The sequence below is a fragment of the Chiloscyllium punctatum genome, chromosome 32 (genome assembly GCF_047496795.1).
Source record: "Chiloscyllium punctatum isolate Juve2018m chromosome 32, sChiPun1.3, whole genome shotgun sequence".
NCBI lineage: Eukaryota > Metazoa > Chordata > Chondrichthyes > Orectolobiformes > Hemiscylliidae > Chiloscyllium > Chiloscyllium punctatum.
This window is the reverse complement of record NC_092770.1, coordinates 68,097,388-68,117,739: the sequence shown is the minus strand read 5'-3', so window position 1 is coordinate 68,117,739 and position 20,352 is coordinate 68,097,388. Positions and strand designations below refer to the sequence as shown.

The 20,352-nt window shown below is 41.6% G+C and overlaps 1 protein-coding gene across 2 annotated transcripts in view; it reads left to right on the top strand.

Annotated features, from left to right (window-relative positions):
* LOC140458248 (A disintegrin and metalloproteinase with thrombospondin motifs 20) overlaps positions 1-20,352 on the top strand; it is a 378,126-nt gene that overhangs the window by 163,908 nt on the left and 193,866 nt on the right. For both annotated transcript variants that reach the window (XM_072552607.1, XM_072552608.1), the window contains 2 exons: positions 1,501-1,642; positions 8,391-8,495. In XM_072552607.1, coding sequence (XP_072408708.1) covers positions 1,501-1,642; positions 8,391-8,495 — 247 coding nt within the window. The remainder of the gene's footprint in view (positions 1-1,500; positions 1,643-8,390; positions 8,496-20,352) is intronic.

Genomic DNA, 20,352 nt, shown 5'->3' with positions numbered 1-20,352 from the left:
ATGAATGTTGATCAAGTGGATCACTTGTTGGAGGCAAAGCTTTCCACAATGTCTACCACGTGTTTCAGAGATCACCATCTTATCTTCAGCAGCAGTGATGAGCAAATGCTAAGTGTCACTTTAAGGTACGAGTGTCCCTTTGAGTAGCATTGGGAATCGATCTCAAATCCTTGTTTAGCTCCAAGTAACTGCTCACTGTCTGTGGAGCTCATTCGCTGGAGCAGTCATCACACAGTCTCTTTAATGAATGTTAGCAGGCATTGTGATAGTCAGCTTGATAAAACTCTAGTGTGGTAGTCCCTGGCTTTAATTCAGTTTAAGGTTCCATCTTGGCCACTTCTTTGCCCCTTCAGAGCCTAACATATTTGTCGAAAATCTTTCCAACTTTACATGCCTCAGCCTGGCCCTTTTTAATATGTAGCTGTCTATTATATTAGTTAGGAAATGGGATATGTGAAACCGTGGATGGAATGCTTCGAAATCTGTGACTTTTTCCACCTTGGAGAGCAAGAGCAGTGGCTGCACCAACATTTCCTCACCTCCACCATCCAGCATTCTGACTCGGGAGCTTCATTGTGCCAGTCAACATCCTAGAACTGCCTCCCTATCAGAAGAATGCCTCAATCAGCAGGAAAGTGGTTTTAGGAAGAATGGTCCACCATGGCCCCCTCAAGGGCTGGCCTCATCCATATCCCCAAAAAGGAATATTTAAAAATAGTTGATATGATGAAAAGGCAAGAATCCCATTTGATTTTGTCATTGTTTATAAATGAAGACCCTCAGAATTGGAATTTTAATGATTGCAACAACTTGACCAGCAGATTGTGCTGGTATGAATTACTAAGTAATTGAAATGCATACAAGCATCTCTTTCTGATATTTGGCCTGCAGGTTTAACATGGACCAGCTTGTAATTAGTATTTTACATTAGGCTCAATCTGGCCAGCGAATGATTTATGATATTACTACCTGTTATTGGCATTTCTGTCGTCCAGAATTCCAAGAGAATTGAATTGAATTGAATTGAATTTATTGTCAAGTGTACCGAGGCACAGTGAAAAGCTTTGTCTTGCGAGCAATACAGGCAGATCACACAGTTAGGTAGCATAGATAAATACATAATAAGTAAACAGTGGCAAAAACACAGGTACAGGCGAATGTTAAGAGTTTGTGAGTCCATTCAGTGTTCTAACAACAGTCGGATAGAAATTGTTACGAAACCAGCTGGTGCATGTGTTCAGGCTTCTGTACCTTTTCCCCGATGGTAGAGGTTGTCGAAAAGCGTTGCCAGGGTGGGGTGAATCTTTGAGAATGCTGGCGGCCTTTCCTTGACAGATGTGTATGTTGAAAGGATTCTGCATTCGCGACAAATGCTATGAATGCCTTGTGCGCTCTTTTAATTACTTTACCCCCCCTGCACTCCCCTCCCATCGATAGACCCGACAAATGGTCATGATATTTGACTTTAAAAGCTGACAGACTTGCCCTGTATGTTTCTAGCACTGGATATGGAGAATGCCTGCTTGATGAGCCAGTAACAAGGAGCTATGACCTTCCAGCCCAGTTACCCGGTCAAATCTATGATGTGAACAAACAATGTGAACTAATGTTCGGTGCTGGGTCCCAAGTTTGCCCGTACATGGTGAGTTATTTTATCACTTTTTGCTTAGTAAATGTTGTTATGCAGGCGACTATATAAAACCAAGAGGGGAGAAATTATATGAGGGCCACGCAGGCATGGGACAACAGTGCTGTCTGAACCCAGGGGATTCATGGAAGTCTGTGCAGCATTGTGAGAGGTGACACTCCGTGAATGAATTTTTCTCCCTATAGAGTGGCATTTCGGCATACACTAATATTCCATATGATGGGAACATTTTATGCTGCTGAGCACGTGCAAGAATTCTAGAACTATTTCTCATGGTCAAGAGTTATGTATGTACAGTCGTTCACAAAAAGAAATGCTAAGGAAATGAATTAATGTGAGCACAGGTATGGCAAGGTTAAGTTTGATTCAACTATTGCTCTAATGTTTCAGTCAGTCTTTGAGGGATAGTTTTGATAACCACAGTGCCACCTCCAGTGTTAATAGAATTATAATGGAATTGTAATGGAACCATAATGCCTGCAAACCTATCCACTGCATCTTTATTCATTTTGTTTCATTCAACTTTTTCTTCCTCCTTCCCAACCCAATTTCCTTGCTCTCCCAGAGATGCCAATCTCCATCCTTTACTGTTTGCCTGAGAACCTATCGCTAATGCCTCAATATTATTTAATAAACCAATTTGAAAAATATGCCTTCAGTGTTAAAGGCAGTAATTTTAGATGGTATTGCAGTCAGGTCCCTACCTGTCCTCTGGCAGCTATGTAAATGCATTTTCCAATAAAAGTCATGCTTTGCAATCTGGAGCAGAGCTCCTTGCTGAGTCCTCCTTCCCGAAGCCTCTTCCTTTCCTTTCCCCAACCCAGTGCCTGCTGAGGCTGAGATGAAGAGGGAACCATTTGATTTAGTAGGAAGGATATGGGCTGGGGACCCAACCAACCTCTTGACTCCATTCCTAGAAAATCACAGGCAGGAAGGATGGAGAGTACCCTGCCTTTGTGGAGCCCAACTGAGACCCTTAAAGTCATCCTCCTCCTAATCCCACTGCTTCCCACACTTACCTCTCTATCTAGGGATCTCTCCGACAGTGTAGCTCTGGCAATGGGCACCACTCTTGGTTCTGCTGTTGAGACTGGAGAATTGCTGACCTCTAATTGGTGGGCACCTCTTGGGGATGGGATCTCTTGCCGTACTCAGGGCTGAATGAAATGGGACTTCTGATGCTATCCAGATAAGTTCCTGATTCCTAATGATTATGTCAGATCTCCTCGCGATAATAGAGCGGGGTTCCCACTTGTTATCCAATGAGTAAGCAAGACCTCCATCCCACAGTAACTTCTCTCTGAGGTGTGTAGTTGGATAAGTGGATGGATGGATTCATGTGAGCACTGGATTTTATTTCTTTTCCAGAACCTCAGAGTTGCAAGATTGTACAATGTGATCAACAGCTGCTGACATTGAGACATGTTCATTAGTGTAGATTGCATGGGTCAGTAATTTTCATTATTAATGGTTGACCCAAGCATTCTTGTATCCTGCATCTACTAATGAGATACCATTGTATAGCTGCTACATTTATGTATTTTAAAAAAAAGAGTTACTTGCAGATCTCCTTTATCTTATGCTCCAGATTTGCATTTCATTGCCAATGTCAGAGGAGATTAGAGAGTGTAGTACCCGAGGCAATAAGTGGACATCATCAGGTGAAATGTCCTCAATGTCATTGGAATGTGTCAGTACTGCTTCAAATGGCTCAGTGCTAATTGGCAATGGAGAAGCCAGGAGGACCGAGTTAGAAATTGCAGAGATTAGAGCCGAGGTAGTTAAAAACACAACTGTCAGTGGAGAAATGAAATGAATCAGAGATGAACAAAGGCCAGAACTGGAGGAATGTAGAATTCTCAGCAGGTTGCAAACCTGGAGGAAACAATAGTGATGGCTAGGAGCACAAGTCAAACCAAACGGGGACGATGTTAGCTCTCAGTAATGGGTGGGCTTGGTTTGGCTTGGAATTCATTTCAAACCCAGCCACCTCAAAAGCCATCCACATGCACTTGTAATGGAGGTTGGATAAGGTACACGTGGACTGATTAGCTCTTTAGATATCGGACAGTTGTTGAAACTGTAGGAAGAAGCTATGTGTCCCTGTTACAGCACGGTTTTGTGTTTTTTCAAGTGAATGCGTACTGACATGCTAGGAAATTCAGTAGGAAGGGAGGAAAACCATAGAGTAGATGCCTTTACAGCACTGCATGTGGAGTAGGGAGTGTAGAGTGTACAAAATCTAAACCTGTAAATTGATTCCTTATAATCTTGCCACAAAATCATCCCTAAATACAGCTTCCCATCATGAACTTCCCCACATGATCCATCAGATTTCCTGATTATCTTGCAATCACTGAGCCCTATAATTATGTTGCACAACCTCCTCCAGGGCATTCTGTATCCTGCTTCTACCCCTGCCACTCAGTCACCTTGTCAGTCATTGGCAGCCAAATTAGCAGCTGAATGGGAAATAAATTCAAGCATACCTCCGACTTAAAAACTCAGTATTGTGAGGGATCACTCACTTTTGACCAGAATTCCTCCTGCTCTGAGCCGACACTACAGTGAATATCAAGGTCACTGTTCTTGTCAGAAGTATTTGTCAAGTCATACAACATGGAAACAGACCCTTCATCCAACTAGTCCGCAGTGACCAGACATCCCAATCTGACTTAGTTCCATTCGCCAGCACCTGGCCCATATCCTCTGCACCCTTCCTATTCATCAACCCACCCAGATGCCTTTTAAATGCTGTAATTGCGCCAGCCTGCACCATATGCTCTGGCAACTCATTCCAGACACGCACCACCCTCTGCATGAAAATGTTGCCCTCTCAATTTCCCCTCTCACCATAAACCTCTGCCCTCTAGTTTTGGACTCCCCCAACATAGGAAAAAGGCCTTGGCTTATCACGTTAAAAATCACACACCACCAGGTTATAGACCAACAGGTTTAATTGGAAGCACACTAGCTTTTGGAGCATCGCTCCTTCATCAGGTGATAGTGGAGGGCTCAATCCTAACACACCGAATTTATAGCAAAAATTTACAGTGTGATGTAACTGAAATTATATATTGAAAAATTGATTGTCTGTTAAGTCTAAAGAAAGACAATACATTTTTCAACGTATAATTTCAGTTACATCGCACTGTAAATTTTTGCTATAAATTCTGTGTGTTAGGATTGAGCCCTTCACTATCACCTGATGAAGGAGCAACACTGTGAAAGCTAGTGCTTCCAATTAAACCTGTTGGACTATAACCTGGTGTTATGTAATTTTTAACATTGTACACCCCAGTCCAACACTGGCATCTCCAAATCTTGGCTTATCACCCAATCCATGACCTTTGATTTTATAAACTCTTTAAATCGTTGCTCAGCCTCTGATACTCAGGGGAAAATGCCCCAGCCTATTCAGCCTCTCCCTAGAGCTCAAACCCTCCAGTCCTGGCAATGTCCTTGTAAACCTTTTCTCCATCCTCTCAAGTTTAATGACATCCTTTCTGCAGAAGGCCGACCAGAATTATATACTGTATTCTAAAAAGTGGTCGCACCAATGTTCGTGCTGCAACATTGAGCTCTATGCTCAATGTTCTGACCAATGAAGGCAAGCATGTCAAACATCTTTGTGACCCCGTCTACCTGCAACTCCACTTTCAAGGAATTATGCACTGCACTCCAATATCTTTTTGTTCTGCAATACTGCCCAGGGCTCTACCATTAAGCGTATACGTCCTGCCCTGGTTTGCCTTCCCAAAACGCAACATCTCACATTTACCTAAATTAAACTCCATCTGCCATTCCTCAACCTATTGACCCATCTGATCAAGGTCTCTTTGTACTGTGAGGTACTTTTCCCCACTATTCTGGTGTCATCTGCAAACTTACTAACCATGCCTGCTATGTTCACATCCAAATCATTTATATAAATGATGAAAAGCAGTGAACCCAGCACTGATCCTTGTGGCATGCTGCTGGTCACAGGCCTCCAGTCTGAAAAGCAACCCTTCACCACCACACCCTGTCTTCTACCTTCAGGCCGGTTTTGTATCGAGTTGACCTCTCCCCTGCATCCCATGTGATCTAACTTACGAACCAGTCCACCATACAGAACCTTATCGAATGCTTGCTGAAGTCCCTATAGACAACTTTTACCACTCTGCCTACACCAATTGTCATCTCTTTAAAGAAAACTCAGTCAAGTTAGTGAGACACAATTTCCCATGTATGAGGACAATCTCTAATCTGTCCTTACATTTCCAAATACATGTATATCCTGTCCCTCAGAATCCCCTCCAACAACTTATCCGCCATTGACATATGATGTACCAGTTGATAGTTTCCTGGCTTTTTCTTACAGTCTTTATTAAATAATGGCACCATATTGCCAACCTCCAATAATCCAGCACCTCACCTGTGGCTGTAGATTATACAAACGTCTCAGTAAGGGGCCTGACAATTTCTTCCCAAAAAAGGGAAAATGCTGGAAAATCTCAGCAAGTCTGGCAGCATCTGTACGGAGAGAAAAGAGCTGACGTTTCGAGTCTAACTGACCCTTTGACAATTTTTTCCCTAGCCTCCCACAAAGTTCCGCAAAATGCCTCATCAGGTACTAGAGACTCATCTACTTCTATGCATTTTAAGATTGCCAATACTACCACCTGTGTCACACAAACTCTTTCAAGACCTCATGATATTTATTTCCCCAAGTTCCTTAGCTTCCATGTCTGTCTTCACAGTAGATACTGACATGAAATACTTGTTTCGTATCACACCCAACTGTTGTGGTTTCATACATAGATGGCCATGTTGATCTTTAAGGGGCCCAATTCTCTCCCTAGTTATTCTTTTGCCTGTGATGACCTTATAGAATCTCTCTGGATTCTCCTTAATCCTATTTGCAAAAGCTATTTCATGTCTTCTTTTTGCCCTCCTGGGTATCCTCCTGCTGCCCTTATACATCTATAGGGATTCACTCAATCCCAGCTGTTTATATCTGCCATGCGCCTCTTTTTTCTTGACCAGTGCCTTAATTTCTCTGGTCACCTACCATTTCCTACATCTACCAGCCTTGCCCTTCACATTAGCAGGAACATACTGTTTCTGAACTCTCCTTACCTCATTTTTAAAGGCCTCCTACTTCTCAACTTTTCCAGTGAAAATAGATCAAAGTTGTATCATTGTTTTTGTAGGGGAAGCCAAGATCTATGTTGTTATGCTGCTGTGAATAAATTTCTCTGTAGGAGTAATTAAGTCATTTTGCCAATGCTTTTTTTTAAAATCACAAGTACTAAACAACTTGCTTCAGGGTCAATCTGAGTATTGGAAAGAACAAATATGGATTAAAGCCCAAAACCACAGCCACCATGTTCAATGTATTTGACGAATTCAAAAATCTGATTGGGAGATCACTGTGCACCACATGTTTTTGCAGATGTTTCTTGTGGAACCGCCTGCTGGAATTACAGAGAAATTCTGGCAGGTTTGCAAGTTTAAGCTCAAATTTCTATCTGGATGGGTGCGCACCCAGCTGTTACTCCCTGGCATATGCCAAGATGCTGTGGGTTGCTGTATCCATGTCGATTAAAGTGACAGGATTGGTGATAATTAAGGTGTTGTCCCCACACATACCATATGGTCATGACTTTAAATTGCTTTTCACTGTGACGCTGAGCATGTTTGTGTGCAATTAGTGTAACCTCTGGCAAGAAAAGGAATTTATAGCTTGATTTTAAAATAATTGATCTTTAAAAAGTGGTATTTTTCAGAAGTTGGTCCTTACAATAGTGGTAGTGTTCATCTGTTTCACCTGTGATGGGTTGTCATCAAAAGCAAAACACTTTCAACTGAGGACCTTGCAGCCTTTCAGAGTGACTGACTGTACAGAATTGCTCAGAATGAGTGTTCTCTCTAACGTTCTAATTGTTATTTGTCACCTCCCCCACCCTGCTCCTGCCCGACCGAAAATATCATTAACCCAATACCTTGCCAGCATTTCATTTCTGTTCATGGAATCTTGCCGTGCCTCAAATTACCTGTTGTGTTTCCCTACATTCAAGCAGCGACTACGTTTCAGAAATAATTAATTGGCTGTCATGCAGATTTAGAAGTCATGAGGTTCTTAACCTACATGAGAAGGGAAAATTCTTTGTTTAAATACCGTATGTAAATGCCAGACCTTTTCAGTGCTACTTGTTGCTTAAACAAATTGTCCAAATTCTTGTTTTAAATCGGTCTTTGTCATGCCTTTGGGGAAGAAAAAGCAATCAAAACACACAGAGTGACATTAAAATTCAAAGCACAAATTGCAAATGGATGCTCTACATCTGAAATAAATACTTCAACTGCTGTAAATACTCAGGCAGCATCTGGGGTGAAGGAGACAGGGCTTCAGATTGATGAGTTTATTGTCCAATAAAAACAAAAACAAATATATTGTGTTGGAATTAAAGAGAAGACTGAAATGGAGCTTAATATGAGAAGTACTGATGCCACTTTGAGCATTAATTGTCTCCTGGCAGAATATGATCTACATGTCACAGGTAAGCATAACTTGGGAACATGTGGTCAAAAGCATTTCCCTTAAGCATACCAAACTTTTATATTTTGCAGAATAGTGCATTCAGTCAGGCTATTGCTTTTAATAAATTTAACAATCATGACGTTGAATTTATACAACATACTTTTGTGCTTTTAAAAATAGATGGAGAGTTACCACATTAACTCATTCTTTACACAGAAACAATGTAAGCGTCTGTGGTGCACGAGTGTGGAAGGGGTACACAGAGGTTGCCGGACACAGCACATGCCACTGGCTGATGGAACTGACTGTGGTCATGGAATGGTAAGCTCTCAAGGGCCAGTATTCTGAAGGTGAAGGATGTTTTTATATCAGACACTTTGGTTCAAGGGAAACTGATGTCTGTGAGCTGCTCTGAAACTGTGGGAACACTATGAATTCCCCTTTTTAATACCGGCAAATGCAAATTGATATAAGGAGAAGTTTTCAGCCAGCTCAGGGTGTAGTTCTGAGAATTGTAGCTGAATTGACATTGTATCTTAAAATAGATTAGATTCCCTACAGTGTGGAAAAGGCCCTTTGGCCCAACAACTCCACACTGACCCTTTGAAGAGTAAGCCACCCAGACCCAATTCCCCTGATTAATGCACCTAACACTATGGGCAATTTAACATGGCCAATTCACCTGAACTGCACATCTTTGGACTGTGGGAGGAAACCGGAGCACACCCACACAGACACAGGGAGAATGTGCAAACTCCACACAGTCAGCCATTCGAGGCTGGGATCGAACTTGGGACCCTGATGCCTTGAGGCTGCAGTGCTAACTGCTGAGCCACCGTGCCACCCAGTGTGGTGGAAACTAATAATACTTTATTGATACTTCTGGGAGCTTGGATTCTGAAGTAAAGGTAAATTGCTTTCCATTTTCAATACTATGAAGTTCTGCCTTTTTCTTTAAAAAGATGGGTCAACGTCTTTCGAGCAGTGAATTTAAGACTGCCTTTATGAGAAAGCATGTAATTGCTGGGGAGTTTTCTCAGTGAAACTTTTATGGCCTACAGCAAAGACAGATAGCCAGAGGCCACAAATGGGTTGAGTTCGGAAGAAAATATCCACCTCACCTGAAAGACAGAGTTTTTTTGAGTTTAAGTAAGTCTTCAGATCATCAGAGCTGGAAAGGAGTCTTCCTGTTTTAGCAGCCTCAGAGTCAAGGAAAAGTCAGGAAGTTAGCCTGTGTCTGTATCACCCATGGAGGGCAGTAGTACATAGAATCCTGTCAGGTGAATATGCAAGAATGTTCCAAAAAGAAATGCTTCTGACCTTGTTAGTTCAATAAGAAATATTAAAATGAGGTGAGGAGCGATACTTCAAGGTAGATATTTCACTGGGGTTGAGTATCTGTAAAGGATATTTCAGGGGAAAAAAGGTTGAACCTTTTCAGTGTTTATGACAATATCTTTCTATATTGTATACATTTAGCATTATTTTCTTTTTGTGTACTGAGCTTGCATTCTTCTTAAAAGTGCATTAGCAGCCTGGTGTGAATATGTTCAGTGTCTGATCACAATGCTAACCAAATTGCCACGATAAAAACCTATAGCCTTTCAAGCCAGATTTCCCTTGAAGATCTCTCTTATCCAGTATTGCTATCAGTCAAGATCATTACAGTTCACAGCCAGGTTTGGATAAACTTCTATCAGCCATGCTCAATATAATTATTGCACTTGATCTATTAAAACAAAGACAACGCATTTTCAGGTGTGCGAATGTTTTCTGGGCTGCAAAGCAAGGAGAGAATTTGTGTTAGCAAAGTATGTCACTGATCAAAAAGTAGTATTTACCTTGTGTTGTGATTAAACAGTGGTGAGAGGTGCTATCAGTTATCACCAGGGAATCAGATGAGGGAACATGGAAAAACAGTTTGGTTTTACAGGGGTAACTTTCTGCTCAGCTGGGCTGATGTGCAGGTGCAGTCTGGTTCAGTAAATTGAGCTTATGGGCAGTGTGTATGTTTTGGGTGAGTTCTCCTATGATCTTAACTCACAGGCCCAGAAGTATGCAGGAATATTTATGTTAATATTCAGTGCAATTTTCTGGTTATGTGGAATTCTTAAATGAGGAATGAATCTTGTTACTTCTGGTGCACAGTACCTTTTTAGTGTTCTGTTAAATGACAAATGTTCTCATTATGTCTGATTGTTCTTGATAATATGTATGTTTGGAATAGCTTTGGGAAACTTTCTTTTTTTTTCATTTCATGACTCCCTTCTTGAAAAAGTCAATTAAACTCTAACAAAGGTTACAGTGATGTTTGAAGAAGTTTTCAAAAGTAAAATGTCTTGTTGTGGGAAAGCTCAGCAGGTCAGGAAACATCTGTGGGGGCAAATCAGAGTTAACGTTTCAAGTCGAGTGACCCTTCCTCTCAACTCTTAATTTTGATTTCTCTCCATAGATGCTGCCAGACCTGCTGAGCTTTTCTAGCAATTTCTGTTTTGGTTTCTGATTTACAGCATCCACAATTGATTCAGTTTTTATTGAGTTATCATGTCGTGTTGTTTTGATCAGAGCTGATAGCCAGTGTTCTGTTTGTCTGTCCTTCAGGATATCCGTTGACTTCTACACCCCCTACAGTGATAGACTGTTGTCTGACCCCTAAACGCTAGTCACGGTGCAGATGTATCCATGTCCTACAGTAACAGTGCTGCTGTAGACTATAGTCAAGTGTTGCTGTCCATCATGTATGGCCTACAGTTGGAGTGCTGTTGCCTGTCATAACAATGCTGTCTGTCCTACAAGCACAGAGCAGTGTTGAAGAATGGTCACTGGACCTGAAACATTGACTGTGCTTTTTTCTCCACGGACCTGCTGAGTTTCCCCAGAAATTTCTGTTTTAAGGGCAGTGCTGCAGTCAGTGCCACTGCCTGGTCCACAGAAACAGTGTTACTGTCCGTCATGCGTGGCCTGTAGTGACAGAGAAAGGTAGGGGTGAGAAGCCTCATATTCCAGGCAAACAGTCCCCAACACCACTTAAAGATATGCAGCTGATGCACTGAACTTCAAATACCCCCTGTCGATTTTCTTTTTGCCATCGCTTAACAAAATAATTGATGCAATTGACATGCCTCAGAAATCTACGCATTTTATAAAGTGTAAAGTTGAGCATCAAGCTCCAAGAAGTGGATCTCATCAATCACCTGTTTCAAGAATGGAGTTGCTGATTTGTTCTGTTTAAGGCGCCTCGACTCACCAGTCACTGATCTAAGCTGCAGCAGTGCTCCAATTGGAATCACCACCTACCGTTTAAGGAGAAGGAAAACCAGGGTCCACGGCCTACATTGTCAGCTGGTCTCCATTGGAAGTGTGTAAGGTGCTGCTTGCTGCCATGCCCTGTGGGTACCTAACCTGTCAGCCCTCACTGTGGGAGCCTGCACCTGAAATTGGCTATACCACTCCAGCATCTCGACTGCCCATCGAACCAGATAAAAGTCTCCACCTTCAAATATGAGAGGGAGGCCTGAAGGTCAGAAAACTGAGTACTACCATCAGGGAAATGTGCGTTGACAGCAACTTTTATTTAAGATAGCAAAAGATCCCAAGGCAAATCATGACATTGTTAGATCAAATTTTCCACCATGTTGCATATGGACGTATTTGTATAGGTGCCAAAAAACTTGGTTACATGAGGAGAGGAAGGTAAAGAGTTTAGGGAAATTCAAAATTCAGAGACAGCAGCTGAATCCTTATTCGCCAGCTGCAGGGGCAGGAGGTCAGAAATCATAATTGGAGGAAAACAAATTTCTCAAATGGTGACACTGCTACAGGAGATTGCAGAATTTAGGATCCCATAAAGCAGTGAATGCAATTCATTGGTCAGAACATTGAGTATAGGAATTGGGACATCATGTTGCAGCTGTACAGAACATTGGGGAGGCCATTTGTAGAATACTGTACAATCCTGGTCTCCCATCTGTAGGAAGGATGTTGTTAAACTTGAGAGGGTGCAAAAAAGATTTACAAGGGATTGGAGGGTTCGACTTATAGGGAAAGGCTGAATAAGCTGGGGCTTTTTCCCTTGGAGTGTTGGAGGCTGAGAGGTGACCTAAGAGGTTTATAAAATCATGAGGGGCACGGATAGGATGAACAACCAGGCTCTTTTTCCGAGTGCGGGGGAATCCAAAACTAGAGGACAAGGGGTTGAGGTCAGAGGGGAAAGATTTAAAAAGGACCGGAGGGCTAACTTTATCACATAGAGGGTGATGCGCGTATGGAATGAGCTGCCAGAGGAAGTGGTGGAGGCTGATACAATTACAGAATTTAAAAGGCACCGGAATGGGTATATGAATAGGAAGGATTTAGAGGGGGTTGGCCAAATGCTGGCAAATTGGGTCAGATTGGGATGTCTGGTCAACGTGGATGAGTTGGACCAAAGGGTCTGTCTCCGTGCCGTTTAACTCTACAATCCTACAAATGGAGGAAGCTGCTAGAACAGAAAAGCAACCTTAATATTATCCTTGCAAGCATCGATGCAGTTGTTTGTTTAAACTTTTAACCACAAGACCGAACTGCATAGGTGTTTAAAAATGACTATGCGGTCTCATTGTCTGATGTCATAGGTCCATCATTTGAACCGTTATAAAACAACAACCAGTGACTACCTGCAACAGCCTCTAGAATCAAGAAAATTATCCAGATCCATTGGAATTTATGAGGCGTAATGTTGGGCATGTAAGCGCCAGGATGTGGTAACAAGCTTTATTGTGTTGTAAGATTGTGACTACCATGAAAACATACCAGTACACATGGAAATGTCTGAAAAAAAAACAACACCACAAAGTATTTCTGTAGAATGACTTTCAAAAAGGTATGGACACCAAGTAGCTCCCCTCCCATACTGTAAAATGATGTGAACTTTTCTGATGGTTGATGGGTTGAATTTCCCCTTACCTGCTCTCCCCTTGAAGTGGGAGTCTAAGATCGATTGAATTCTATGCATTTCGCAGGTTCACCAGGCGGTGGGATTCTTTAAGGGAGATTAAAGTGAACATTCCTGGTGATGTCATCTTTTTTTAAGAGATTGGTTGCTAATCTTTGCATCATCAAATTAGCAGCGAGTTCCAGTTTCTCGTGGCCATGTTCTCTTTGAAAAGGGTGAAAGGTATTTGTAAGCTTGCAAATAGGAATGCATACCAGCCATCACTCCATATCCCTCACCCCTAGTTTAATGCTCAACATTTTGAGCATGGTAAGTTGAAATAAGTGTGTTCATTCAAACCTAAGTCACATTGGGGTCATCTGTGTGAATCACTCACATTTTCTTTATGGTAATTAAAGCTGATCTTATGTATGATAGTGGTTTCTCTAATTACGTAGGTACCAGTACATTTTCTCACTAATTCCGTTTAAAGATTTAGGTGGTGCAGGTGTGAGGACTTAGTTTGCACTGTTAACATGCACACCAGCGGAATGCATTGATTTCTTCAATTTATATCCCTACAAAGCTCTATAATGACATGTCCAGTTTAACCCACTGAAGTGGATACCTTGCTAAGTATTCTGTTTTTGTCTGTAGGGACTGAAGTGCTGTCTGTATGATCTCAATTGGGTGATGTTTTGTCAAGTATGTCATAACCATTAATCTTTTTTGTTTTCTGGTATCCCATCACCAAGTCAACCTTTATGTACTTGTGCACAGTACACTGATGGTGGCCAGCCAGTCAGTCCCCGGACTGAGGAGATTCTAAAACCACCCCCCCCCCCCCCCACCCCCCAATTATATCGGACGGCCAGGCCTTCCCAATCAAGGATCTTGTAGTCAACAAGGTCTACCCTATGATAGAGAGTAAGCATCCAAAATTCTGGAACATAAGCCAGAGTCTGCTGCTTTCCGTGTAACTACTCTCAAACTAACTACAAGCCTTCACCATTTCACCACCATGTAAAGATGATGCAATGCTGTGCTTGTCAACTGTTGTTAAAGTTAGACTGGCCATATCAATTCCGTTAAGCTTTCTAAAGTGAAATTCACTATTACCTGAAATAGTTTAAGCAGATATTAACCATGGAAATATGTATGCCATGTAGGATTTAACTTCTTTAAAGGCTCCAAGTGTTTTAAAGATCCAGTCCTAGTGAAGATAGACTAGTACCAGAATCATTTCTTGCTGTCTTTTAGTTAAAAATCAAATGAATGATTAAAACATTGCATTTGAAACATTAATCTGACCTTTTTTATTGTAGTCAATAATGTTAAAAAAATTTTTAATGATTAAGTGATTTCCTTTTTAAATCCAATAAGAAGTCAGGAGAAACCTTTTTACTGCTGGAACAATGAAAGTACGGAACCAACTCCCAACCTAGCACTTCCAGCCCTACTCTGGAATCATTCATTAATGCTTTAATTCTACACTGCTGTTATATTGTCTGTTTTAAAACATATTGTGGATTAATCTGTACTGACGTCTACCCTTTGGGTTTTGTTTCAGCTGCACCCTTGGCTCAGTATCTGTTGGTACTTTACAGACAGCTAGAATCTTTCCTACTTGTCAGTTGTTTCATGTTAGTTTGATTCTGGCTTCAACAAACAGGAAGACATGAAACCGCTCAACAGCTGGTTAAGAGCATCACGGTCTATTGAAGTAATTTTACATGCACCATAAATTGTTTGAATTATTACGTATCTTATTTATATGCTGGTCCTAAGGTTACAATTACAAACATTCACTCTGTTGGTACAATTAAATCTTCTTTTAGACTTGGCTGCGTGCTTGAAGCAGCAGTGATCCCAGAAACGGGGAATTTGTGGCTGGGCAGGTGGAGTAGGTGCCTCTCTTATCTTGTTACAGGTGCTGTTCACTTGTCTCCTTGTTCTTTCTGCTTTCCCCTGAGAAAGCTGTCCAGTATTGACAATCACTTGACAAATGTTTTCGAACACAAACATGACTGCTCGAGTTTTAGTAATTACAATTTTCTTTTCAGTCACTTGTTGAAAGCTTGCTTTTTTTACTCCTTTAAATGAAAGCTCAAATGTTCAATTCACCCAAATAACCAGTCTGCAGTGATGTCTCTGATGATCCCTTTGTTCCCCTGTATTAATTATATCAGGAATAAAATATACAATTTGTATGAATTTTATAATTGAGGGACCTGGATGGAGTAGACAGGAAGGACCTGTTTCTAATGTTGTGAGGTCAACTACTAAAGAGCTTTGACTTAACCTTCTTGATAGAAGAATTAGAGGCTGGCCATATATTTTAAATGTACAATATTCAGATATGCACTTTATGGAGCGCCAAGCAGAATTACATTAGTTAACACTTTTCTCAGCCAGCACAGACATGATGGGTGAATGGTCCTCTTCTGTGCTACAATTCTTTGAACATTTCTACAAAACATAAGATTTTGTCATATCTTTCATGGTTTTCATGGTGTTCATGGTGAGAATTAGTGCGATGAAAATGACAATGACACCCTATCACAGCTTTAAACAGTAAGATCTCATTGTTTTCATTATGGAAACAGACTGGCTAACAGCACAGATTTACAATGGAACCTTTGTTATATGTCTTTATAACTGGATTCTTGGCTTTGTATAGAGGAACTGAAACAAATATACATACATTATCTACAGGCAGCTGCTAGAGGCAAAGGGATATGCTGGGGGTTGGGTATTGTGAATTATTGTAATCAGAAGTTAATCAAATCAGTTTCATTTAACTGGTAGCTGAATAATCTATGCAGTTTGAAATTCGTGTTTTTTAAAAAAAGGTGTAATTAGTTGTTTGCAATTGCTGCAGGCTGTAAGAAATTGCCAGGAAAATGTCGATGGGCTTTGTGCCAGGACTTGACTGGTGTTCTGGTTCCATCCCCTTGATTGATAGAACTAATTATTATTTTGACTATCTGGCTGTTGAGAGGTGATGAGTCTTCACAAAACACAAGGGAAGAATGCAAATTGTAGTAATTTAAAATGGCTGGAGAGTGATAACAAACCTTGCGTGCTGTGGCTCAGTGGGAGCACTCTCCTCACGTGTTCAAGCTCCACTCTGGAAATTTGAAGCGCACAATCCAGCTGTTGATATCATGCCACGCTGAGTAAAGGCTGCCCGCGCTTGTTGGTAATGCTGCCTTTAGAAGGGTGCATTCTGCCAAAGGCTCCCCTCAAACCAAATCCTACCCCCTTGGGTCAGGTGTAAGAGATCCCACACTATTCTGACAAAAGCACAGACCATTCTGTATCATCTCATGGAGAAATTTGCAAAGTAAAGCACCTTTGACCACAAGTCCATCAGGAAGTGGTCAGCACATACCATCGTGCGGCAAAAGGAGAGATTAGATTAGATTAGATTAGATTACTTACAGTGTGGAAACAGGCCCTTCGCCCCAACAAGTCTACACCGACCCTCCGAAGTGCAACCCACCCAGACCCATTCCCCTACATTTACCCCTTCACCTAACAACACGAACAATTTAGCATGGCCGATTCACCAGAGGGTGGATTCTGTCAGGTGGTTCCCTGAGCAGCCTGTCAAAATTATTAGCAGACTGGCTAATGACAGAACTTTCCAACAAGCACCAAGACATCACTTGGCTGGTGGTGAGAAGGGCAGTATCTGTGAGATCCTTCATGTTGTGCCCAGACTGTGTGTGCCACTGCGTGCTGCCCTCGAAGAGGCTGTGGGGAGGGGAGGGGAGGGAGGTGGTGTAGAGACTGTCACATACCACCTTCTGGAAAGGAAGTCTGGAGAAAGATGCAGCTCTGTGACACAGAGCTCTGTTCTCTACGGCCTGTTCCCTGGGATGCACATCGGGAAAAACATCGACTGCGCCTGGAGGACCATCAACTTGTTGAAAGACGCTCTTTGGTCTGCCTGAAACATGTTTGACTTCTAGAGCAAGAAGTTGACTTCAACCGAGTTTTGCAGACTGACACATTCCAAAAGCCCAGGACGACATGCTGAGGGACGCACTAAAGTGTAGGGCAGCTGTTGCCAAGGTGAGGTGGGGAAAAGACCTAGAAATATTGAAAATGGGTGCAGGAGTAGGCCATTCAGCCCTTTGAGCCTGCACCATCACTCAGTATGATCATGGCTGATGCAATTTTAGTATTGCATTCCTGCTTTCTCTCTATATCCCTTGATCCCCTTTACCCCCAATGGCCACGTCCAGCTCCCTCTTGAATATATCTAACAAACTAGCCCCAACGGCTTCCTGTGGGAGAGAATTCTACAGGCTCACAACTTTTTCTGAGTGAAGAAATTCTTCCTCATCTCAGTCTGGAGTGGCTTACCCCTTATTCTTAGACTGTGACCCCTAGTTCTGGACTTCCCCTACATCAGGAACATTCTTCCTGCATTTAGCCTGTCCGCTCCCTAAGTCTAAGGTCTTTCTGTCAATGTTAAGTGAGATTTCTCCCAATGTCCTTGACCAACATTACTGAAGCATTTAAATTGGTCATTTATCTTATCGCTGTCTTTCTGTAGACAAATTAGTGACTCTATGTTCCTCGATTGACTGCACTTCAAAAGCAGCTTGCTGAATTTGAAGTGTGTTGGAATAGTTAGAGGTTGTGAAAAGTTGGATGTAAATGCACGTTCTTTTCTCCTTTTGTCTATTGAAGGTGACCAACTATTTATCAGTGTGAAATTTTGTCTGCTGTGCATCTGTTCAATTGTACAGTATCATCCAATTTAAAACCTTTTCCAAATCTATTGATATTCCCCATGTCTATTTTGCTCGCCTCATTTTAATTGTCTAGAGAAGAGACTGGTTAATGGAGACTTCAGTGGCTTACAGATGTTGCCATAGCAATCACTGTAACGCTGAAACTTTCGGGATGGTGTTGGGAGTGAAAGCTAATTAGAATGTAACCAAGTTTTTTTTAAAGTAAAGATGCTTTTGAAGAACGTCCCATTTAAGACGGCATTTTAAAAGTATGACTTTTATCAGGAAGTTAAAGAAGAGTTAGTAATAATTTCGAAAGAGCACCAATAAGGCTATTTTTCACGTAACTTTCACCTGTCTCCTTCTGAACGTGCTCCTTTCCATTCTTTCAGGTCTATTCTTGGCGTTGTTATCAAACATTTGACAAGGGGGGTTATTGTCAATGTCTGACAACGTCATCTCCGTCTTGCAGAGCTGAATGATGACTTTCTCTTGGCTACTCCATAGACCAAAAGCCCATGACCATCAAGCCCTTGTGTCCAGAAGTCACTGATCTTCTTTCTGTATATTCCCACTTTATAAAACCCACAATCCCCTACTGCATATTGCTTCCTGAGATGCGTTTACAGCATTTCCATTATAGATGTATCACTTCAGCACATTTCTGTTTCCCTAAACTGACTTCTTCCTACCTTGACTCTATTTTTTTCCTCTCCTTAACTGGTCTCTTCTTATGTCATTCTCTTCTGATGCTGGACGCCATTTTAAAAACTTCCAGATTCCAGGACCTCTCTATCTGCTCTTTATCACAGATATTCTATCCCTCCAACTTTCAACCTCCACCAGGATGACCTCTGAGCTCTCTGCACTTCCTTAATGGAGGTCTAACTAGTTCCCATCAGCCAGCATCCTCTTCCACTTCATTCTGAACTACTTACCCTTCTACTCCATTCAGTTCCGCCTCACTTAAAAGTTGTTGCTATGGTCATGCATGGATCTTAGCTTTGCTTGCCTTTTCATTGGGTATGTTGATGGAATACTCCCCACTTGCCTGGATAAGTGCAGCTCCAACAGCACTCAAAAAGCTTGATACCTTCCAGGAGAAAGCAGCCCGCTTGATTGACATCACATCCACAAGCATCCACTCCCTCCACCACTGATACTCAGTAGCAGCAGTGTGTACTATCTACAAGATGCACTGCAGAAATTCACCAAAGATCCTGAGATAGCACCTTCCAAATCCAGCAAGAAGGACAAGGGCAGCAGATACATGGGTACACCACTACCTGCAAGTTCCCCTCCAAGCCACTCACTATCCTGACTTGGAAATATATTGCTGATCCTTCATTGTCGCTGGGTCAAAATCCTGGAATTCCCTCCCTAATGGCATTGTGGATTAACCTACAGATCATGGACTACAGCGTTTCAAGAAGGCAGCTCACCACCACCTTCTCAAGGGCAACTTGGCCAGCCAGCAACACCCATGTCACATGCATGAATAAAAAAAATTAACTAGCAACTTCAGTTGTCAAAGAAATTGTGGTAATTATTTATCTTATTTGACTAACCACCTGATAAACTAGGGATTTAGGTTCAATAATTTATTTGGATGGATCTCATCTTTCAGTTGGTTTGTTCATTTTTCATAAGATTACATAACCTCTTGATTTTTAAATGCAAATGCGGAATAGAATGTTTTTCTTTTACATTTAGGTATAATATAATCTGGGCAAGGCATATGGGGGATAAACCAGCAAGTCACAGTTGGGCTGTTTGTGTGATTTTTTTTCTTTATAAACCCCAGACAATAAACTAATTCTCAAACTCATAAAGAATGCTCTGCCAGGTAATGTTTATTTTATTTCAGCATTTTAAGTGTTCGCTATGTTGTTATGCAAGAGGCCAAGGTATAATCTTATAGTTGAACTTCATATACCAAATTTCACACAGGAAATTAGGGACACATGCTATACCTATGATTCTGTGAAGTTCTGTCCAAGGGCAAGGATTTACCACCATACTGGAGATGTTAATTGCATAGAAACAGAATTTATAGTTTCCATACATCGCATATTGTTACTCTCTGGAAAATTCCTTGAAGTGTTCCATGTGTTTTCATGAATTCTGTTGACATTTATGTTTTACATGATGTTATAATCTATGTTTCCATTAAGATGGCTCAGAAGGATGATGTGGTTGTTGAGACTATCTCACTTAGAACTGCTGTCTCTTGAAATGAAGATGGCGTCTACTCAGAGTCATGAGTTAACATGTGACTAAATCGGCTGGTTCTTAACTGATTGACCTTTTGTGTAGGATATTACCATTCCTCTTTACCTTATCATTCAAGCACCATTTCCCACAGTATTCAGTACCTGAAGATTTACCCCCATGTTGACTTGATAGCGCTGAGTACTGATCCTGTGTGAAGGACCCGCATTAAAACCGCTCAGTCAGGGTGTCAGAGATGCTGAAGGGTGGAATTAATTTGTGATGGGGCTACACAGATGTACATCAA